Below are 24878 nucleotides of genomic sequence, written 5' to 3' on the forward strand. Positions count from 1 at the left end.
TTGAATACTTGGATCACCCTTTTCGACTGTCCATCAGTTTGAGGGTGGAAAGTCGTACTAAAATTCAACCTAGTACCCAATGCCTCATGCAGCTTCTTCCAAAATCGCGAAGTGAAACGTGGGTCCCTATCAGATATTATGGAGACTGGCACTCTATGCAATCTTACAATCTTCGCCACATACAGCGTAGCCCGCTTTTGCAATGAGTAATCGGTGTGAACTGGTACAAAATGGGCAGACTTAGTTAACCGATCCACTATAACCCATATCGAGTCTTTCTTAGCAGGAGTCAAGGGTAGCCCACTAACAAAGTCCATAGTGATCCTTTCCCACTTCCAGAGTGGAATCTTCACTGGCTAAAGCAATCCCGAAGGCACTAATGTTCCACTTTCACCTTTTGACAAACCAAGCATTTACCCACGGACTCCATAACCTCACACTTAAGTCCAGGCCACCAATAAAGCTCACGCAAATTTCGATACATCTTGTTTCCGCCAGGATGCATTGCGTAGAGACCGCTATGTGCTTCCTGTAGAGCAGACTGCCTTAGATCATCATCCTTTGGTATACACATTCTCCTACGGAAACACAATACTCCTTCACTATTTGTCTGAAAGTTTGATGTCTCCCCACTCTCTACTTGTTTAAAATGAGCACTCAAAGTCTCATCCACTAATTGCTTACTCCTTATCTACTGGATCCACACCAGCTTTACTTGACGCTCAGCTAACAAGCTACCATCATCCAACAAACTTAAACGAGCAAGCATAGCTCTCAAGTCTATCTTAGCCCTACGACTCAACGCATTGGCTACCATATTCAAGTATATGACTATGAGGTTTGTGTTGGTATTTGGCTTCAAAGTATAAGTAAATTGATGAATTTTACATGCTTTAAATGATAAGTTTAATTGTATATGGCTTACTAAGATTTTGAAAGCTTACTTTGTGTGTGTTTGCCTTGTTTTTAGATCTCGAAGCTACTGTGACCTCGGGGATTGTTGAGGATCGTCACCACACTATTGAACCTTATTTTGGTACTTTAAAAATGTATATATTAAAGTATGGCATGTATAGGCTAGAATTGTTTAGATTATGTTTTGTGATTGTATATATATTTAGCCATGTGATATGGCTTGGTATGGATGTGATTATGATATGGTTTTAGTATATGAATTATGAGGCAATATGATATATTTGGTGTGTTTATGTATGAATATAAGAAATGGTAAGATTGGTAAACTTTTGGCATGTGTTAGCTATAGAATTCATAAGTTTTGATCATGAAATTGAAATATATGTCTGGTAGATTTTATTTTAGATTTGTTATGATTTGGTTGATGTATGGAGATGGAAATTTGGTTGGCGATGTTATGTCATGAATGCTTATATTTTGGTTGTGAATTGATTATAAAATGTTGTGCAAATATGTTTGGTTTGGTGCTTGTAGGTTTGACCCAATTAGGGTGGCAAGTTGGCTATTCAAATGGCCTATTTTTGTCCACAAGGACGTGTGGCTCAAGTCAGATTCGACCACGGCTAAGGCACACAGGCGTGTCTTGTGGCCGTGTGAGCAAGTCATTATGTATGCCCTATTTTGACACGGCTTAGACACACGGGCGTGTCTAATGCCGTGTATGGCACACAGTCTGATTACACGGGCGGATGACCTGTACTTCTTTAAAAAATGTTTGTAAGTTTTGGGAAAATTTTGTATGTCTTCGGTTTAGTCCCAACTCTTTTCTGATGCATGTATTAGATCTTGAAGACCTATATAAGGGACTTTATATTGATGTTGATCTCTGATGCTTTGATGTTATGAAATGAAAGTTAAATGTTCTGACTCGTCTGGTAATGCCTTTAACCTCATTCCAGCGACGGATACGAGTTAGGGGTGTTGATGTGAGCACACTCGGGGCATCCTCGAATGCACACCAAGGATCTATTGAGCTACCAAAAGGTCCCATGACCCGAGCTCGAACCAAGCAACTTCAAGATGCTATATCAGCCTTTGTGATGCGCATTTGGGATGATAACCAGCTCTATAACGTTGGAGGAGCTAAGAATAACTCCTTGAAGACTCCATGCACCATTTTGCAATCCGACCTCAGCTCCTCTTCAGCTCCCCCATGTGCCATTCAGTTCCCATCAGCTCACTTGAGCTCGTTTTAGCTCGTTTGAGCTCGAATTTAGCTCATTTCAGCTCATTCCTTTTTCATTTCAATAAATTAAGTATTAATCTAGCTTATAACTAAGTTTGTCACAGCTCATGCCAAATTCCCTAGCTCAATTTAGCTCACTAAGTGTTTTGACTATTTGAGCTAGCTGAATTTATTATAAGTTGACTTATAATTATTGTGTTCAAATTTAGTTAGTGATATTAAGTTATTTAGTTATTATTTTAAATTATAATTATATGAATAGTTGTGTGTTATTTAATTATGTTATTTAATTATGTAGGTTAGCCGAATTTGGAAGATACATTCATGGCATTTAATGCAAGGTGCATGAACGGGAATGTTCATTGAACGGGAGGATACATGCATGGACCGGTTCAATGTTTGGAGGACATACATTCATGTACATGGAAGGTTAATGCATATTGAAAGGTGCATCTCCCTTGGACGGCACACATGCATGAATGCGGGTAATCAATGCAAGTGCATGTACGGCTAGGTTCCAGGCCCCTTCCAAGTTCCATGTACAACCGATGCATGTGGGAGGACCCTTGGAGTTTCCTAAGCACCTATTCAGCCAAGAGACACCCTTTGGGAGTTTCATGCATCCCATGGCCGAACCTAGACAATCCCATTGGCTTCCAAAGCTTACTCATACATGAAGCTGCCCATTCACCTCCCATTCGGCTGAACATGGACAAGGACACCATTGGTCATTTTTCTAGAAGGTTCATGTCTTAATTTAGGTTCATTACTTAATCATTAAGTTCATGAATGGACTATTCGGTTAGCATAAGAAACTAGTATAAATAGTTTGTTGATTTCATTTGTAAAGGACTTTTGCCAAATTTGTTAACGAACATTTGTTCTTGTGAGGTTGCTTCCTCTCATATCTCGTACAAGTTTCGAAAGACTTATCTGGCTTGTGCTAGTGGCGTCAATCGTCTTGTTTGAACTTATCACCAATCTTGGTGTGGCGTTCACCTATCCATCTATCCATACTTCACCTTAACAATATAGGAACCAGGGTGACACTTCTTAGTGTTGAATCATTCCTGACGTTGAGTTCATTTTTCCATCCCCCATCTTTCAACTTTGCTTCTTGTAACCAAACCGACCCATTTATCCATCACCCATCTTTGCTACACATAACTGAACCTATTACTAAACTTACCCTTCTTGAAACCTTCCGCTTATTCTATTCCATTATTTTACTTTTATTACTAAAATCTGAGGCACAAACGACTCTCTCGAACTACGATCAGGTAACTACATGAATTTGACTCATCTACCTGGGCCGGATCACATCATTTGGTATCAGAGCTTGTAAATCGAGAGGCGCCGACGTTGGTATCAAGATCGAACTAGGTTCGTTGTGAAAAAAATTCAAGTTATAATTTTCATTCTCTCTCTTGTAATAGTGATATTGCGAAGTATTAAAAAAAGACAAAAAAACAAAATTATAAAAAAAAGTAAAGTGATCAAGTTCTTCTTTTGTTTATATTTTGACCCGATCGACAAAGTGTTCTTTTCATCAACTTTGCACCCCATTTCCAAAACGCCACACTACACCAAAGAAAAATTTTCTTTTAGCCTACCCATAACCTATACATCTTATCCCTTGTAACCGATTTTGAAGCCGACCCCAAGGCACCTAGACGAGCCAAAAGAAACAAAATACGAGGTTACGAGAGTAAGCTTGAGTGGTAAAAGGCTAGAGTGTATGAGATCATTCGAGAGTTAAAAAAAAGCCTAAAAATGAGTGCAAACACGAGTGGAGTGTTCATCAATTTTCTTTGCGAGTGATTAGTGAGATTTGTGGTGAGGATTTGAAAATTATTGAAAATTATTATGGAACGAAATGTGGAGGAAAGGCAACCTGTTCGGAATGTGCCAGATTTGAATATGCAAGCCTTACTTCGAGAAGTTGAACGGTTGTTTGATCAAAAGTTGGAACCGATACAAGACCGACTCGATCAAGTGGAGGGAAGAGGCCGACGAGCAAGGACCCCAATAAGTCCACCTCGAGACTGTGACCGAAGGCATGTTCGAGATGACGAAGTTTCTGAGCCAAGTGAAGCCGAAAGCGAGGCTGGTTCGAATGTTAGTTCCCGGCGGAGAGGCCAACGTCATCATGGACAACGAGAGCGAGAAAGGTTCGATGATGACTTGAAAAGTATTAGGTTATCAATTCCCCTGTTCCAAGGCCGTTCGGATCCCGAAGCATATTTGGAGTGGGAGAAAAAGATCAAACTCATTTTCGAGTGCCATAACTACTTGGAGGTAAAGAAAGTTAAGTTGGCTGCCATAGAATTCACCGACTATGCCATGATTTGGTGGGACCAAATCACGACAACCCGAAGGCGAAATGACGAGCGTCCCATTAACACTTGGGCCGAAATGAAGGCTGTCATGCGCCGAAAGTTCATTCCAACACACTACCACCGAGAACTTTACCAAAATCTCTCCCAAGGTACGAGGAGTGTCGAGGATTATTACAAAGAAATGGAAGTTGCTATGATCCGTGCGAATGTGGATGAGGATCGAGAAGCAACTATGGCTAGATTTCTGTCCGGACTTAACCGTGAGATTGCCAATGTTGTGGAGCTACAACATTATGTGGAGATAGTTGATATGGTCCACATGGCCATCAAAATCGAGAAGCAACTCAAGAAGAAAGGTGCTGCCCGAGGCTATTCAACCACCAATGTGTCTCGATGGAACCAAGGCACTAGCAAGAATGCTACGGAGAGCCAAACGAAAGATCCTAAGGCACCTATCAAAGCTACCAAACCTACGGGTGAAAATAGCAAAGGCAAGGCTGTTGAAGGTACTCAAAACCGGACGAGAGACATAAAATGTTTCAAGTGCCTTGGAAGAGGGCATATTGCGAGTCAGTGTCCAAATCGGAGCGTCATGGTGATTCAACGAAATGGCGATATTGAATCGGAGGAGGAGGAGAATGAAAAAGTTGAAAACAATAACGAAACCCTTTTCGATGCCGAGGAAGAAATAGAGTACGCGGTCGAGGGTGAGATGCTTGTTGTTAAGAGGAGCTTAGGTTCGCAAGGTACCAAACTTGATCCGTAACGAGAGAACCTTTTTCATACCCGTTGTTTTGTTCGTGGAAAGGTTTGTAGCGTAGTGATTGATGGAGGAAGTTGTACAAATGTTGCGAGTACCCTCCTAGTTGAAAGACTTGATTTGCCGACAAGTGTTCATCCGAGTCCATACAAGCTACAATGGCTTAATGATGGAATTGAGCTAAAGGTAACCAAGCAAGTTCTTGTTCCATTTTCAATTGGAAAGTATGAAGATGAAGTTCTTTGTGATGTGGTGCCCATGCATGCGGGACATATACTGCTTGGGAGGCCCTGGCAATTCGACCGAAGAGTGAAGCATGATGGGTTTGCAAATCAATATACTTTCAAGTATCAAGGCCGAAATTTTACTTTGGCACCTTTGACACTAAAACAAGTTGTGGAGGATCAACAATGGTTAAAGCAATCTTTGGAACGAATGCGAGAGGAAAAAGAAATTAAAAGAGAAAAGAAAACGAGTTGTGATAAAAAAATGAGAGAAAAAAAATTCAAAGAAACATGAGTGAAGAAAAGAAAAGAGTTTTGATTAACCAAAGTTTTCTTCGTTCTAATTCTTTTCAGGTTGACTCAAGCCCTATGATGCGGTTACGATACATTCCCGAAGAGAGAAGGTTTGTAATGATTGGAAAAGGTAAAGTTAATTCTTGTTTTTGTGAACAAGGTAAGGTTTCTGGAATTTCTATTACATTTTTGCCCAACTTGATTGATGAAGAAAACATTAATGATGAAGATATAACTGTTTTGGTTGATGGACACAAGACTTTTGATAAGCATAAAGTTGATAAGTTTGATGAATTCTTGCTGTCCAAATTACGTAGTTTAAGAGCACAAAAACATGAGATAAATTTTTCTTTTCCATTGTTTGCTTATGATGGACGTATACAGGTTTTGAAATGTCAAATGAATTCTTGTCGAAGTTCTAATACTTCACAAGTACAATTTGAAATGAACAAGCGAAGTACGGACATTATATTCTCAAAATCCTTGTTCATTAAGTTTTTGAATGAGATATGTTTATTTGATAGTGAACATGGGATATTGATATTATTCTGTTGTGATGGTCTTAAGTGTGAGGAGGCTTGCTTCCATGACCGTTTGAATAAGTTTCTTCTTTGTAACGATTCTCAATTGGTTGCAAGTTATGAAACGTTTTTGCAGCAAGGCATGATGCATCCACTAAACACATCCATCCAAGAACGATCGAGTAGGCATCCCTGTTTCAAAATAAACCGTCAGCTCGACTTGAGGACAAGTCGCTTTGAAGACGGGTGGAATGATTGTGAGCACACCCGGGGCATCCTCGAATGCACACCAAGGATCTATTGAGCTGCCAAAAGGTCCCATGACCCGAGCTTGAACCAAGTAACTTCAAGATACTATATCAGCCTTTGTGATGCGCATTTGGGATGACAACCAGCTCTATAACGTTGGAGGAGCTAAGAATAACTCCTTGAAGACTCCATGCACCATTTTGCAATCCGACCTCAGCTCCTCTTCAGCTCCTCCATGCGCCATTCAGTTCCCATCAGCTCACTTGAGCTCGTTTTAGCTCGTTTGAGCTCGAATTTATCTCATTTCAGCTCATTCCTTTTTCATTTCAATAAATTAAGTATTAATCTAGCTTATAACTAAGTTTGTTACAGCTCATACCAAATTCCCTAGCTCAATTTAGCTCACTAAGTGTTTTTGACTATTTGAGCTAGCTGAATTTATTATAAGTTGACTTATAATTATTGTGTTCAAATTTAGTTAGTGATATTAAGTTATTTAGTTATTATTTTAAATTATAATTATATGAATAGTTGTGTGTTATTTAATTATGTTATTTAATTATGTAGGTTAGCCGAATTTGGAAGATACATTCATGGCATTTAATGCAAGGTGCATGAATGGGAATGTTCATTGAACGGGAGGATACATGCATGGACCGGTTCAATGTTTGGAGGACGTACATTCATGTACATGGAAGGTTAATGCATATTGAAAGGTGCATCTCCCTTGGACGGCACACATGCATGAATGCGGGTAATCAATGCAAGTGCATGTACGGCTAGGTTCAAGGCCCCTTCCAAGTTCCATGTACAACCGATGCATGTGGGAGGACCCTTGGAGTTTCCTAAGCACCTATTCGGCCAAGAGACACCCTTTAGGAGTTTCATGCATCCCATGGCCGAACCTAGACAATCCCATTGGCTTCCAAAGCTTGCTCATACATGAAGCTGCCCATTCACCTCCCATTCGACTGATGTGATCCGGCTCGGGATGATGAGTCGAATTCACTTAGTTGCCTGATCGTCATTCAAGAGAGTCGTTCGTGCTTCGAGTTTTAGAACTAGAAGTGAATGAAAAGATACGGGTAAGCGGAAGGTTTCAAAGTAGGGTGAATTTAGTAATAGGTTCGATTCAGTAGCAAAGATGAATGATGGTTAAATGGCTCAGTTTGGAATAATAAGAAAATAATTCGAAGGATGGGAATGGAAAACGAACTTAACGTCAGGAATGATTCAACACTAAGAAGTGTCACCCCGGTTCCTATATTGTTAAGGTGAAAAGATGGATAGATGGATAGGTGAACGCCACACCAAGATTGGTGATAAGTTCAAACAAGACGATTGACGCCACTAGCACAAGCCAGATAAGTCTTTCGAAACTTGTACAAGATATGAGAGGAAGCAACCTCACAAGAACAAATGTTCATTAACAATTTTAGCAAAAGTCCTTTACAAATGAAAGAAAACAAATATTTATAGGCACATAGATGACCATTCAAATTCGGCATCTAAAATTACAATACATACATTTATATTAGTAGTATTCTTTGTTTTTGAGCTTAAATGTTTAAATCCATATTCTGAGAAGAAGCTCACTGGTATTCAATTGATGATTAGTTATTTTTCTAGTTAGGTAATTTTTCAATTCAATCTCGATTCTATTCTTTTCTTTTAGCCTGTGACCACACCCCCTAACCAAAGCCACGTTACAACCCTCTAAATACCTTTTGATTGATGTTTCATCTCAATATATAGTGGTGGAGATTTGACTTTCATGCAAGCCTATGGTAATAACTTTTCATATTGACTATTGCGTGCCTAACATGTTGTCCTTAAACACCTCTAGTGATTTGAGTGAATCCTTAGTGAGGATGTTAAAACTCTGTGATATTTTGAATCAAAGCTAATCACTTAGATGAGGGAAGACACCTACGTTTTTGTGATAAAATACTCAACATAGAATGTTTGAAACTTTGATATTCTTCTAGTTGAATTCTCAATGTATGATTACTTATGGATTATTTTGAGACATTATTGATAGGAATTATAAGTTAAGAAAAATGAATTCTTAATTGTGAGTTAAGGATTTTGCTTGAGACAAGCAAACGCTTAAGTGTGGGGGTATTTGATAAACCGCAATTTATACATATTTTTTTCCCATATTTAGCACATTTATGGATGATTTCTCCTTAAATTTGGTGAATTCGATGCTCCTAATCCTTTAATTCCATGTTTTATACTTAGGTGAGCATAGGAGAGTATAAAGAGTGAGAAACGGTCTGAAAACAGAGAAAATGGACCAACATGTGAAATTAACACGGCCTAGACTTCCGTACATAGGCAAATTACACGCCCTTGTCCTTTTAGCAGAATTGAGCACGAGTTACACGAGTAGACCACACGCCCGTGTCTATTTAACAACCTTGAACATGGATTGAAGAAATCAAACACGGGCGTGTCCCTGTCAAGCCCAAGTTTAGTACTATTCGAAAAAGCCCACTCTTGAGGGATTTTAGGCATTCTGAAGCCTATTTAAACACACTAGAGGAGGATTAGAGGAGAGACACGAAGTAGGAGGAAAGGAATTACTCGAAGAAAGCCGATTGATCCATCTCAGAAGCCGGACTGAAGATCTCCCTTCAATTCCCTTCAAGAGTTCTTGGGTTTTCTTTATGTTTTGTTATCATTATTCTTTTAAGATGTTTTCTTTCATAAATATGAACTAAACCCCCTAAACACCTAAGGAGAATGAAACCTAAGATGGATCTCGTTATTATTATCTGAATTGTATGATAAATATTTGACTTGTTCTTAATTATGTGTCTTAATTCTTGTTTTAATATTCCAGGATATTGATTCAAGTTTTGATGTGCTTATTTAGAGGAGCAAAAGTCACTGTCTAAGAGTAGATCTAGCATAATTGAGCGGAGTTGATTGCAAGCCTAGAGATAGGGTGACAAGATTTTGCCGGATTAGGGTGAAACCTAATAAGGGAATCCATAGATCGAGTTAATGCAACACTAGTGTAACAGTTCGATTTTGACCCTAGTCAGAACAGTGGTTTCGGGACCACAAATCTAAGTCTAAAAAATATTTTAATATTATTTTCTGTGTTTGTGATATGTGAATTTATATCTGCAAAGTTTCTGTGATTTAATTTGTCCATTTTTGTGCTTAGTTACGAAAAAGGATTTAATTGTTTAAAGTGCAAAAGTTGTATGCTAGGTGTTAAAGCACCTATTTAGCTTGGATTTTAAAATAAAGGTCCTTGCATGTCAAATATACCATTTGTTTTAATGGTGGACAAATATGGACATTAGTAGGTGAATTTTTACATGTAAATAAAAAGGGTAAAGTTGGTATATAGCGTATAATGTGTAATAAAATAAAATAAACATAAAATGGCCATGCATTTTCACCTTGTTCAGTCAAAAATTAGATAAAGAAGAAGCCATTGAAGCATTCTGATGTTCAGCTAGTGCATGTCTTAGTAGGTGAGCTTATTTTGCTCGGTTTTTGATAATTTCTACGTTTCGGTGATCGTTGCTTTGTGTTCTTCAAAACCCATGTCTAAATTTCTATTTTTGTTGAAGATTATAAAATGTGCCATTGATGATTATATGAGCTTTGTAGTGTTCTTATATGGATTATGAAAGATATATGTGAGATTATTGTGTTTTATTCTTGAATTTTTTATGAAATGAGCTATTTAGGCTAAATTGTAAAAATGAGTTTTGAGGGACTAAATTGTGAATTAAATGTGTTATTTGGACTTGTATGGGAGCCATGTATATTCGGCTAAGCTAAAGTCTTGGTGAATTTTGCATATTTTTGATTTTGTCGAAAATGGACTAAATTGTTAAGTGTGAAAATGTAAGGGCTAAAATGAAAAGTGCCTTAAATGTGTGAATATGGATTAAATTGAATGAAATGAATAATTGAATGGTGGAATTTGCATTGTATTAGATCAAGAACAAAGAAAATCGGACTTAGATCGAGGGAAGTCAAAAGTAGTTGAATAGTCGACTCGTGTCCGTCTGAAATCTGTATGAGGCAAGTCAAAATACGATTACGTGTTAAATTGATTCAATGTTGCATATACTAGTTATATTCTATATTGGACGGCCGTGAGAGCCTGATGAATGAATCTCGAGTAAATTTAGATAATATGCTAGTATTTGAAAAAACTCTGTATGTTTCAAAAGAAACATTGACATCGATTAGAGATATTGTGTAAGACTGTGTCTGGGACATAGGCCTCAATTTGAGATTTATGTGTAAGACCATGTCTGGGACATCGGCATTGTATTAGATTTCATGTAAGACCCTGTCAGGGACAGAGGCATCGATACTGAATTACATGTAAGACGACGTCTGGGACGTCGGCGTTGTACTCCATTATGACTATTTGAATCACTTCTGAACCATCTGATGATAGAGTACGAGATATGAGAATGTATATATGAAATGTATAATCTTTACAGGTAAGTTTGTATTGTACTAAATTTCTGAATACAGAAGACTCTGTTGCTATGAATTGGCTATGAATTCTTGCTATTGACTTTCATGTTATATGCTTTAATAGTTAGAATAATTGTATTTGGCTTACTAAGCTCTTTGTAGTTTACTCGTGTGATTTCTGTCTATTTTTCAGATATCAGAGCTAGTGAAGGCTCGGGGATAGTCGAGGATCGTCACCACACTATCGACTTCATTTTGGTACTCTTGAAAGTGTAAATTTTAAAGTATGGCATGTATAGGCTAGAATGTCTATGTAATTAAGTTTTGATTTGTATATATATGATGTGATCCGGCCCGATTGATGGAGTCGGGTTCACTTAAGATGCCCGATCGTCGACGAGAAGCTCGTTCAAATTTGTAGATAGATGGAGTTTGAATGTTTTATAAGCGGAAGGTAGGCAAAATGGGTTCAAAGGATGGGTTTTGGTTTGATGAAAGATAGGTTCGGTTTAACAAAGAATTAAGTTACAAAGATGATAAATAAATGGAAATGGATAAAGAACTCAAACTTTAAGAATGATTCAATACTAAAAAGTATTGCCCCGAGTCTTATATTGCTTAAGGTGAATTTTGATGAAGGATAGAAGCGAACCTTGACCCAATACCTATATAGAGGTAAGAACCAAAGGTATAAAAATATGGTTGAACGCCACACCGATTCGGTGATAAGTTCAATGGAGTTCGGATTGACACCACTAGCAAGCTAGATAAGTCGCTTCGAGACTCGAACGAAAGAAGAGAGGAGGTAACCTCACAAGAACAATAGTTCATTCAAAAATTTGACAAAAAGTCCCTTACAAATGAAATCAACAAACTATTTATACTAGTTTCTTATGCTAACCGAATAGTCCATTCATGAACTTAATGATTAAGTAATGAACCTAAATTAAGACATGAACCTTCTAGAAAAATGACCAATGGTGTCCTTGTCCATGTTCGGCCGAATGGTACTTCAATGGGCAGCTTCATGGCTAAGGAAATGAACTTGAAGGCTTGGTGAATGTATGGGAGAGCAATGGACATGTCTAGGTTCAGCCAAGGTGTGAATGGACACTCCAAGAGATGCCTTTTGGCCGAATAGGTGCTTAGGAGATCAATGGACAGCAACCGATGCATGTAAGTGAATATTCATGCATTCTTCCATTCATTGTATTAAATCATTCATGCATCATCCTTACGTTCATTGAACCAGCCCATTCATGAATCATCTTTAATTGTGTTCTCACATCATGCATTGTAAGTAGACGTTCATGCACCTAGCTTGAATGAATCTCCACATTCGGCTGTACCTAAAAACACACATGAACTTAATTAATTTCAAGCAAATTCAGCTGAACTAAATTAAAGTATAATGTGAACATCCTAAATAACATTGAGACAACTTAAATATTAACAAATCATAACACATAAATTCGGCTGGACAAATTTAAAACATGTAATAATTTAGACAAATTAAATGACATCTAGACACCTTTAATTCAGCCAAATCAAGACATATTAAACACTTGTAATAAATTAAGACATATTTAAAAGCTGTAATGAAACTTATTTACATGCTTATTTAAATGGTCTAAAACTCCAGCAAATAAAATTAATTTAGCTAAAAGCTAATAATGAGCTGAATTGAATTTAAACCAAGCTCAAACGAGCTGAATTAAGCTCATGTGAGCTAAAATAAAATTCGGTGAGCTGAACCAAGCTAAATGGAGCTTGAGGAGCTGAATTCAAGCTGAAATCAAGGGCATCCTTGGCCAGGGTCATATCATTCCCCCCTTCTTTAGAACGACTTGTCCTCAAGTCGAGCCATTGGTTCACTCGATCGCAGCAACTTTTACTTAGCTTTCCTCGGTCGAACGGGATGGATTGGAATTGGGACAACTGAAAGGAATAACCATGAGTTAACAAGAATGGTTTCAAATAAATTTGTAATCCAAATGCAAGCAAAATAGAATAAGAAAATCCCATGGGAGTGGACGGATGCAAAGCAACATGTTCACAACCATGCAAACAAACTAATTTACTCGTTAATGCCTCGTCAATTATTCGAAACGAAAATGAACATGTTCTAAGGCAATCAAATGCCTCAAATCGTTTCCACAAGTCATAACCAATATGTGAATAACGAATCAAATCAACAAAACAATCTTTGGCACCACCTAAAGAGAACAACGATGTTTCAAAAAGTTCATGAGCCTTACCTTTAAAAGTAGTAAAACAAAGATCATTTTTAAATAAAGCTGAACAGTTAAACACATCACAATTTAAATTCCTTGCAACAACCAATTCTTCAACAAAAATTTTATTACCAACCGAATAGGGCAGAGAAATTTTAAAGTTATCGTAAATCATACCTTGTTTACCTCGAGGGATGGAAAAACAAGGATCATTTTTACCTTTGTCAATCATCATAAATCTTCTCTCCTCAGAAATGTAGTCTAGTCGAATCTCTGTGGCTGAATTAACCTTAACGAAATGAAATGCGAACTTCAAATACAACCACAAAAATGGATTAAGGAATGAATTTAAATTGAAATCAAATTTTTCATACCTCAGTTCCTTATTCAACACCCAATTATCAAAACAATAGAAATTGTTCACACAAAATTGATGAAGCTTGACTTTCCCATAAAACGAACCAAAATAGATTCCGGGTTTAAAAACTTGATTTTGAGTATTCATGCCAAAATGTAGCAAAAATTTCATTAAACCAAACACGTTAAACCAATGGGATTTTTGCATACACAGGGACAAACAATTAAAACTTTTTACATTCATCAATTCATACTTGCACAAATTCATGGATTTTCCACAAAGCGTTAATTGGTGCACAAAATTGTCACAAATGAAGAATTTAATCGCCTTTCGTGAAAAACCGTCATCATGCAAAACCAAATCTTTAGTTTGTCGTTCGTACCGAACAACATCAACCACATTCAAAGAATAGAAATTAATCGAATAAAAATAAGAGAATTTTTTTAAAACAAAGTCATTTTCAACAACTTTCAAACTTGATGGCCATGACTCGGTTTTTAAAACTTCCTTACCTCGCTTACCTTCAAGCTCGTGTGGTTTGATTTCAACTTCATCCTTACCTTTTTTGGTCATGCAAAAACGTCGCTCGTTAGGAAGATATTGAAGTTGATATTCGTCACAAAGATTTGTCGGAACCTGAAAAGAAGGAACAGAACAAAAACAAACATCACGGGGGTTAGTTAAAATTTCGTTCTCCTTTTCTTGTTCTCGCTCACTATCTTCATTTTCTCTCGTTTCTTCTTCAACATCTTTTTCTTTTTCAATTTTTTTCTCAATCTCAATTTCTTTTTCAATTTTCTTTTCTTCATTTTCTTTTTCACTCACTATTTTGATTTCTTTTTCTTTTTCACTACAATGTGCGGATGACACGAAAGAATCAAAGAGATAATCATTTGGCTCAAAGAAAGAGAAAATATTTTCATAAGCTTCTCGTCCATTTCTTCGAGAACAATCCTTTGGGAAGGACTTCTTTGAAGCATACGAGGAATAGCTCGTCCTTTCTCGCTCATCTCGAGTGATTTTTGACTCGAAGTTTTCTTCTCGCGGTCTCGAAAGCCTTGTTGAATAGGAGTCTTGATATGTGTCTCTTCTCGAATAATGTCGTCGTGATGCACTTAACTCTATTTCTCGACTCGGTGTAGTTTGCTTCCGTCGGGCTTTTTCCTCCACTCGGTCCAAACGTCTTTTTAATGGGCTTAGTTTTTCCTCCAATATTCGGCCCATCTCGTTCACCAAGTATTGAAATTCATCGGTAGAGAATTCTTCTTGAGACATGATTCAAGAAAATGTTAGAAAATCGAAAGATAGAATAAATAGTAAATGAACCTCACCAATTCAAAATCCTCACCAATCTCTCACAAAGAAATAATGATTTTCACTCGCACTCGTGTTTACACTCTTCTAGGCTTTTTCTTTGATGTAAAAACACACGTGCCTTTTACCTCTCGACCTCGTCTCACAATTTCGTAATTCGTCTCGATAGACTTAATTTGCTACTTGAGGGTCGGTTTCAAAATAGGTTACAAAGGAATGATGTGGGTGTAGGGTAGGCTAAACAAAATAAAATCAAGGCTAAGTGTGGCGTTGGGATGGGTAAATAATGGTAGGAAGGGAAACTTGATGATCGGAGTAAATAAGAGGGAAAAAAAAATAAAAACTCGCAAGACTTTTCACTTTTTTTTAACTTGATTTTTTTTGCTCACCCTTTTTTTCCTTTTCTTTTTTTTTGCTCGATCTTTTTTCACTTTTTTTTTTGAATTTTTTTTTTCAATCAATTTTTTTTTCAAAAATTTTTTTTTGATTTTTTTTGTTACTCCAATACAATAGTAAGCTAAATACAAGGGAAAAAAAATTAAATTACAACTCAAACTTTTTTTTTTATTTTTTTTTCACGTTTCGAACCTACTTGCGGCCTTATTACGAACGTCGGCGCTCCTCGTTTTAGTAGCTCTGATACCAAATGATGTGATCCGGCCCGATTGATGGAGTCGGGTTCACTTAAGATGCCCGATCGTCGACGAGAAGCTCGTTCAAATTTGTAGATAGATGGAGTTTGAATGTTTTATAAGCGGAAGGTAGGCAAAATGGGTTCAAAGGATGGGTTTTGGTTTGATGAAAGATAGGTTCGGTTTAACAAAGAATTAAGTTACAAAGATGATAAATAAATGGAAATGGATAAAGAACTCAAACTTTAAGAATGATTCAATACTAAAAAGTATTGCCCCGAGTCTTATATTGCTTAAGGTGAATTTTGATGAAGGATAGAAGCGAACCTTGACCCAATACCTATATAGAGGTAAGAACCAAAGGTATAAAAATATGGTTGAACGCCACACCGATTCGGTGATAAGTTCAATGGAGTTCGGATTGACACCACTAGCAAGCTAGATAAGTCGCTTCGAGACTCGAACGAAAGAAGAGAGGAGGTAACCTCACAAGAACAATAGTTCATTCAAAAATTTGACAAAAAGTCCCTTACAAATGAAATCAACAAACTATTTATACTAGTTTCTTATGCTAACCGAATAGTCCATTCATGAACTTAATGATTAAGTAATGAACCTAAATTAAGACATGAACCTTCTAGAAAAATGACCAATGGTGTCCTTGTCCATGTTCGGCCGAATGGTACTTCAATGGGCAGCTTCATGGCTAAGGAAATGAACTTGAAGGCTTGGTGAATGTATGGGAGAGCAATGGACATGTCTAGGTTCAGCCAAGGTGTGAATGGACACTCCAAGAGATGCCTTTTGGCCGAATAGGTGCTTAGGAGATCAATGGACAGCAACCGATGCATGTAAGTGAATATTCATGCATTCTTCCATTCATTGTATTAAATCATTCATGCATCATCCTTACGTTCATTGAACCAGCCCATTCATGAATCATCTTTAATTGTGTTCCCACATCATGCATTGTAAGTAGACGTTCATGCACCTAGCTTGAATGAATCTCCACATTCGGCTGTACCTAAAAACACACATGAACTTAATTAATTTCAAGCAAATTCAGCTGAACTAAATTAAAGTATAATGTGAACATCCTAAATAACATTGAGACAACTTAAATATTAACAAATCATAACACATAAATTCGGCTGGACAAATTTAAAACATGTAATAATTTAGACAAATTAAATGACATCTAGACACCTTTAATTCAGCCAAATCAAGACATATTAAACACTTGTAATAAATTAAGACATATTTAAAAGCTGTAATGAAACTTATTTACATGCTTATTTAAATGGTCTAAAACTCCAGCAAATAAAATTAATTTAGCTAAAAGCTAATAATGAGCTGAATTGAATTTAAACCAAGCTCAAACGAGCTGAATTAAGCTCATGTGAGCTAAAATAAAATTCGGTGAGCTGAACCAAGCTAAATGGAGCTTGAGGAGCTGAATTCAAGCTGAAATCAAGGGCATCCTTGGCCAGGGTCATATCAATATATGTTATGCCATGAGAGTTGGCTAGCCAATGATAAGTTTGTGCATAATTTTGGTGTATGTTTGTAATGTGCTATGTTCTAATGCAATCTGGCCATTTTGAACATAGAATTGGTTGAAAATTTTGGTATGATTGTTGTATATTATTGCTTGTAGGATTGAACCCAAAAAGGGGTGGCAAAATTGGCTTAAACCAAGCCTGCTTTGTGCCACATGGTCAAAGGCCACGGACATGCTTTGTGGCCGTTTTTTTTTGGCAGTAACCTCTTAAAAATCACACAGTCAAAATCACACGGGCGTGTCATATGCCGTCGGCATAAGTCAGTAGCTAGCCAAGTATCACACGGCCATAGCACACGGGCGTGTCTATTGGTCGTGGGTGAAAGTCAGTATGCCTGCTCTATTTTGGCACGGCTGGTTCACATGGGTGTGTTTGATGCTCATGTAAGGCACACGGCCTAGTTGCACGGGCGTGTGACCTTAACAGAATTGAATTTTTTTTTGATTAAGTTCTAAAAATTCTAAATGTATTCGGTTTAGTTTTGACCTTTCTTAAATGTATGTTTTAGGTCTCGTAGACCATCTTAATGAATGAATTGTTGATGAATGCCTCTATATTAATTATATTTAATATTTGTTATTCTGTATTGTTCTGTAATGTTCTGTTCATTCAGTAATACCCTTACCTATTCCAGCGACGGTTATGGGATAGGGGTGTTACAACTAGGGAGTTAATTAGAAAGAGATTTCAATTAATCAACCTAGGGTTAGACGTTGTTAGTCTCGAGGGAGATAATAATATAAATTAGGGATTTTTACGGATCAAGTCAAATGAATAAATCGTCTGATTCAAAGTCAAATAACAAGTGAAGTCTAGGTGGATTTTTCCTTGGGTATTGTCTTAATCAATCAATTTTCTCAAAAGTTATTTCCTCAATTTACTTTCTGTGCATTCTTAGTTTAGTAATTAGTTTAGATAAAACAAACCCCTTTATTTTTAGGCTAGATAATAAAAAGAAAGTTAATACTAGTACTTTTAGTTCTTTTGGGTTCGACATCCCGGTCTTGCCATAAGCTATACTACTATTCGATAAGGTACGCTTGCCTTTGTCGTGATAATAGTTAGTTTTCAAGAACGGTCAATTATAAATTTTTTAAAACTTATCACACTTCAAATCATCACGATATCGGCTAACCCTATAAAATGAAAAGAGAAGAAAGCCGAAAGCAAGAAGTAAAAAAAAGAGAAGTCAAGAGCACTTACCTAAAAACTGAAACTAGAGAGAGATGGAGAGAAATTATGAGGTATTCGGCCTAAGAACAAGGTGAAAGGAAAAGAAATATTGAGAGGAAGAAGGAAGAGAGAATCGGCCAAAGTATACTAAACAAAAGAGGGAAGTAATAATCTGAAGAAAATTGGAAGGATGGGATAGAAGGCATTCGGCCAAAAGGGGTAGGAGAAAGAACGATGAAAAGAAAGGCAAGGGACCTCCTGTAACGCCCCGGTACCAGAGACCATCACCGGAGTCGAGCACGAGGTGTTAACGGACTTAATTCATTAATTAAACAGCTCAAACAATTTATTTTAGAATTTCCAGACAAGCTGGCTAACTGCGTCACAGTTGCTAAAAAATCCATATCTTGAGTTACGAAACTCAAAATTAAATTCCATAAATTTTCCTTGAAACTAGACTCATATATACTTACTAATTTTTTTCTAGAATTTTTGGTCAGGCCAATTAATACAGTTTATTAGTTAAAGTCTCCCCTGTTTCAGGGTTCGGCTACTCTGACCCCTGTGTATTACGAATTAGATATCTCTATTTACAGAGTTTCAATGACTATTCTGTTTATTTCTAATAAAACTAGACTAAATAAGGATTTCATACATGTAAGATAAAACTCCTAATTGTTTTTGTAAAATTTTTAAAGTCAGAACATGTGATTCAGAGATCGATCTGTCCCTGTTTCACGAAAACTTAAATATCTCATAAAATATAACTCATTTACATGTTTCGTTTCTTCCATATGAAAATAGACACAAAAAGCTTCGATTCCATAACTTATTAATCATTTAATTCCATTTCTACTATTTTAAGTGATTTTTCAAATTCACATCACTGCTGCTGTCTGATTCTATTTTGTGGCAAATTTTACCTTTCCAAGGATTTTCATGGTTTAGTTAAGACATAAAGCATACATGTTATCATATATAAACTTGATTATCCATTCCAATAGCTAATCATTCTCAAACATTTTCATTCCATCCATGGGCCATATCGTAAGATTATACACACAAAATGATTTGAATGCTATACATGTCATATTTCCAAAAATTACAAGTCATTATACCGCGATTGTCCAGTGATAGTGTGAGCGTGCCTCCGACCATCCCGATCTCCAAATTGACTTGTCAAAACTACAAAGAATGAAAAGGAGGGAGTAAGCATAGATGCTTAGTAAGTCCACATGCAAATAACAAATAACTTAACAAAGCAATTATTCCAACCAACATTAGCATAATATCACCAAAACATATATCACATTTCTATTCATCATTCATCATCTTACCATATTATTGTTGTCGTATCAAGTCTCAACCCGAGGGTTAAGTACATATCTGTCCAAAGTGCCCATTCCATAACACTTACCAATACGTCACTTGCATCTTGAGTATTCTTCCATTACACTAGAATTTTACCCGTTGAACACATCGGAATATAACTCGGATACATGGAAAGTTTGCACATAAGTGCCACATATGTAGCCAAGCTACCATGTAACCCGCCCATAAGCGAACTCGGACTCAACTCAACGAGCTTGGATGCCTAGTTACATCTCACGAACTCGGACTCAACTCAACGAGCTCGGAATTCGCATCCATAAGTGAACTCGGACTCGACTCAACGAGCTCGGATGCCCAAATATCCTAATATATTCCTAAGGTTCAACGGGACTTTCCTCGTTCGTACTCCTTTTCCATTCTCCTTGGAATACTAATGACGATACTTCGGTAGTCTTTCACATTTTTCACATAATTCATAAAATTTTTGCATGTTGTCCAACAATGACCACAAAGCATAGAATTGCATGATAACAATCATAATATCGTATAAATAGCATTAAATGATTTAAAATAACGGTTATATTACAATATTTACATATAAACTAACCTCGATACAAAATGAGAATAGTCGAGCCTATTCCTCGTAAACTTTATTTTTCCCCCGATCTCGACTCGAATCTCTTTTCTCTTGATCTATAATACCAAATTAATTTATTAATACACACATTCATCAAAACAGCCCCTAGTACGAACTTTGGAAAAATTACCATTTTGCCTCTAAACTTTCACATATTTACACTTTTGCCCCAAGACTCGTAAATTAAACTTCATCCTATTTTCTTATGTTTTATGATGTGCTGATCATTTTTTCCTTCTATAGAAACATCAAATTCACACTCTAATATGTACTTATGAATATTAGGTATTTTTACCGATTATGTCATTTTACTCGTTTTTACGAAAAATCACTTAGCAAAAGTTGTTTAACACAATCTCAAACTTCATATTCTACCATAAAACATCAAAATTCTTACATATCATCCATGGGTAAAATTTTAAATATAAACTCTAGCTCAAAATATTGGTGGAAATAGGTAAACCGAGCTATGAGGATTTCAAAAATGTAAAGAACATTAAAAACGAGCATAGAAATCACTTACAATCAAGGCTTAAAAGTGTTGAAACCCTAGCTATGGTGGAGAGAAAAATTCAGCAGCAACTTATGGAGAAGATGATCATTTTTGTGTTATTTTTCCCATTTTATTTCATTTAATATCCAAATGACCAAAATTCCCTTCCTTACAAAACTTTCAAGAATTCCATCCATGTCCAATTTTTGTCCATAAACTTAGAAATTGGTCAAATTGCTACTTAAGACCTCCTAATTAATATTTCAAAGCAATTTCATACTAGAAACTTCTAGAATGCAAGTTTTGCAACTTATTCAATTTAGTCCCTAACTTCAAATTAAGCACTTTATGCATAGAATTTCTTCACGAAACTTTTTCACAATCATGCAATCATATCATAGACCTCAAAATAATCATAAAATAATTATTTTTATCTTGGATTTTGTGGTCCCAAAACCACTATTCCGATTAGGCCCTAATTCGGGTTATCACACCTCCAAACGCTAACCCGAAACGAACCAAAACATGGCCAATAACCCTTGCACTAGATGGTCTTCAACAATTAGAGAAGAATAAGAATAAAAATAAAAGAAGTGACAAAAATGAATCAACGAGCAAAACACCCAAAACCAATCCCGAAACTCCCCAAAATCGAACTCACAAGTGCCTACATTCTCCATTCGACTCCAACACTCTCTCGACTTCCCATCCCCTTGATTTTCTCCTAAATTCCCTCCTGTCCACCAATTCAAACAATCAAAATCCCCCATAATACTCTCTTTAGATTCAGCTAACAACAAATCTGTTCAAACTTTTTGTAATGCCCCGTACCCGAGACCGTTGCTGGAGTCAAACACGAGGTATTAACGGACTTAATTCATTACTTAAACAGCTCATACAATTCATTTTAAAATTTCCAGACAAGCTGACTAACTGCATCATAGTCGCTTTAAAAATCATATCTCGAGTTCCGAAACTCGAAATCCAATTCTGTAATTTTTTCCTGAAACTAGACTCATATATCTATCTATTAATTTTTTTCTAGAATTTTTGGTTGGGCCAATTAGTACAGTTTATTAGTTAAAGTCTCCCCTATTTTAGGGTTTGACTACTCTGACCTCTGTGTATTACGAATCAGATATCTCCTTGTACAGAGCTTCAATAACTATGCAGTTTATCTCTAATAAAACTAGACTCAATAATGAATCTATACATATAAAGCATGACTTCTAATTATCTTTGTAAAATTTATGGTGAATTTCCAAAGTTTGAACAGGGGATCCAAAAATTGCTCTAGCCCTATTTCATAAAAATTTAAACATCTCATAAAATATAGCTCATATACCTGTTTCGCTTCTTCCATATGAAAATAGACTCATCAAGCTTCGATTCCATAACTTATTCATTATTTAATTCCATTTCTACTATTTTTAGTGATTTTTCAAATTCACGTTACTACTATTGTCTGAATCTATTTTATGGTAAATTTTACCTATTTCATGGTTTTCCATGGATTAGCTAGTAATTTGACATACATAACACCAAATATGATCATGATTAGCCATTCCAATGGCTAATTATTACCAAGCATTTCCATACCACTCAATAACCATATCATAAGACCATATATACAAAATGATTATAATGCTATACATGCCATACTCAAAATATACAAGCCATTATGCCAAGATGGTATACGGATAGTGTGAGCGAGCCTCCGACCGTTCCCGATTTCCGAGCTGGCTTGTCAAAACTACAAGGAATGAAAAGGAGGGAGTAAGCATAAATGCTTAATAAGTTCACATGCAAATAGCAAGTAACATAACCATATAAGCAAACATAAAACATCATTTGCATAATCATTACCAAGACATTCATATCACATTTTCATTTATCATCTTACCATATTGTTGTTATATCGATTTTTCAACCCGAGGGTTAAGTACATACCTATTCAAAGTACCCATTTCACAACACTTACCAATACGTCCCTTTCATCTTGAGTATTCCTCCATTTCAGTAGAACTTTACCCGTTGAACACATCGGAATATAATTCGGATACATGGAAAGTTTGCACATAAGTGCCACATATGTAGACAAGCTACAATGTAACCCGCCCATAAGTGAACTCAGACTCAACTCAACGAGCTCGGGCGTTCGCATCCATAGGTGAACTCGGACTCAACTCAACGAGCTCGGGCGTTCGCATCCATAGGTGAACTCGGACTCAACTCAACGAGTTCGGACATTCGCATCCATAAGTGAACTCGGACTCAACTCAACGAGTTCGGATGCCCAAATATCCCGATGATATGTCACTTGTATCCTAATCCATTCCTAAGGTTCAACGGGACCTTTTTCCGAATCATGTGTCTCAACCATCTTCTACGGAATGCCGTTACCGATACTCGGTAGTATTTCACATTTTCCAAGTATATCACATAATTTGACATATTAACAAACAATTATCACAGTATAATATTTCATAATAATTATCATATCATTTAAATAACATTAAAACATTTAAAATAATAACCATGTCACCAACATTTACATATGAACTTACCTCATATGCGAAAATGGCTACTTTTACCATTTTGTCCACAACTTGGTATTTTCCCCATTTTAGCTCGAATTTTAGTTTTCCTTGCTCTATCATTTAAAATATAGTCTAATTAGAACTCACATTATTCAAATTGACCCAAAATCATATTTTGGAAAAATTACAATTTTGCCCCTAAACTTTTGCATATTTACACTTTTGCCCCAAAGCTCGTAAATTAAACTTCAGCCTATTTTCTTATGTTTTATGACATGCTGATCATTTTTCCCTTCAATGGCAACATCAAATTCTCACTCTAACATGTACTTATGACTATTAGGTATTTTTACCGATTAAGCCTTTTTGCTCGTTTTTGCTTAAAACCGAGTAGTACAAGTTGTATAACATAATTTAAAACCTCATATTCTATCATAAAACACCAAAATACACAAATTTCACCTATGGTTATTTTTCCAAATATGAACTCTAGGTTGAATTATTGCTAGCATAAGCTAAATCGAGCTACCGGGACTCCAAAAACGTAAAAATCATTAAAAACGAGGCTAGAACGGACTTACAATCGAGCTTGGAAGCTTGAAAAACCCTAGCCATGGTTTCTCCTTGCTACATTCGGCCATGGGGTTGAAGATGAGCAAAATTGGCTTTTAATTTTGTATTTTAATTCATTTTACCCCTAAATGACCAAAATGCCCTTACTACTAAACTTTCCAAAAATTCCATCCATGTCCAATTTTTGTCCATAGACTTAGAAATTGGTAAAATTTCTATTTAAGACCTCCTAATTAATATTTCAAAACAATTTCATACTAGAAACTTCTAGAATGCAAGTTTTGCAAATTATTCGATTTAGTCCCTAATTTCAATTTAAGCACTTTATGCATAAAATTTCTTCACTAAATTTTCACACAATCATGCAATCATATCATAGACCTTAAAATAATCATAAAATAATTATTTCTATCTCGAATTTTGTGGTCACAAAACTACTATTCTGACTAGGCCCAAAATCAGGATATTACAACTCTCCCCCCCTTCAGGGATTTTCGTCCCCAAAAATCTTACCAGAAAAGTGGTCTTCACTTTTAATCTCATATTCAGTGCCGAAGAACTTGCACTTAGACTGTACCTCCAATACATCTCTTCAATTTCTCATATGATCTAAAAGCTTACAGTCTCAACTCTCAACTATTCTTAAATTTTCAACCCTTTTCAGTTTCCCATGATATCATGACATAAAACCCGGATCTCAACTTGATTTAATGGAGACCGGAATTCCAAGAAATCCAACAATCAAAGAGACCTGAAATTCCATGAATCTGATAAGTAGGAATTCATTCAATATAGATATGATTTATAGATCTCGCCAAACATTTAACAATAGGATACATCACATTTTCCTCTTTCCACTATGGAAATAATTCTGATATGGCCTCAAGAATAATCCTTCTCATTTCCATCCCAATATCAACACTGACAAGGATAATTTTGATAGATCCTAATGCTCGGCTTTAACCCCTTTAACAACTCCGATTTTATGTAACATCGAATGCTCTAAACTATCACATTACCT

The 24878-nt window shown here is 36.3% G+C and overlaps 2 protein-coding genes across 2 annotated transcripts; one reads left to right on the forward strand and one right to left on the reverse strand.

Annotated features, from left to right (window-relative positions):
• Window positions 1-376: 376 nt before the first annotated feature.
• On the reverse strand, window positions 377-817 carry LOC107941951 (uncharacterized). Its single transcript, XM_016877424.1, has 2 exons — window positions 696-817; window positions 377-578 (listed from the first exon to the last, which is right to left on the reverse strand). Exons 1-2 carry the CDS (start codon window positions 815-817, stop codon window positions 377-379), a joined length of 324 nt encoding a protein of 107 aa, XP_016732913.1.
• A 3210-nt stretch (window positions 818-4027) lies between these two features.
• LOC107941952 (uncharacterized) lies at window positions 4028-6826 on the forward strand. Its single transcript, XM_016875576.1, has 4 exons — window positions 4028-5218; window positions 5309-5653; window positions 5839-6162; window positions 6695-6826. Exons 1-4 carry the CDS (start codon window positions 4028-4030, stop codon window positions 6824-6826), a joined length of 1992 nt encoding a protein of 663 aa, XP_016731065.1.
• The last annotated feature ends 18052 nt before the right edge of the window (window positions 6827-24878 follow it).

Source organism: Gossypium hirsutum, chromosome A01 (assembly GCF_007990345.1).
Source record: "Gossypium hirsutum isolate 1008001.06 chromosome A01, Gossypium_hirsutum_v2.1, whole genome shotgun sequence".
Lineage (NCBI taxonomy): Eukaryota > Viridiplantae > Streptophyta > Magnoliopsida > Malvales > Malvaceae > Gossypium > Gossypium hirsutum.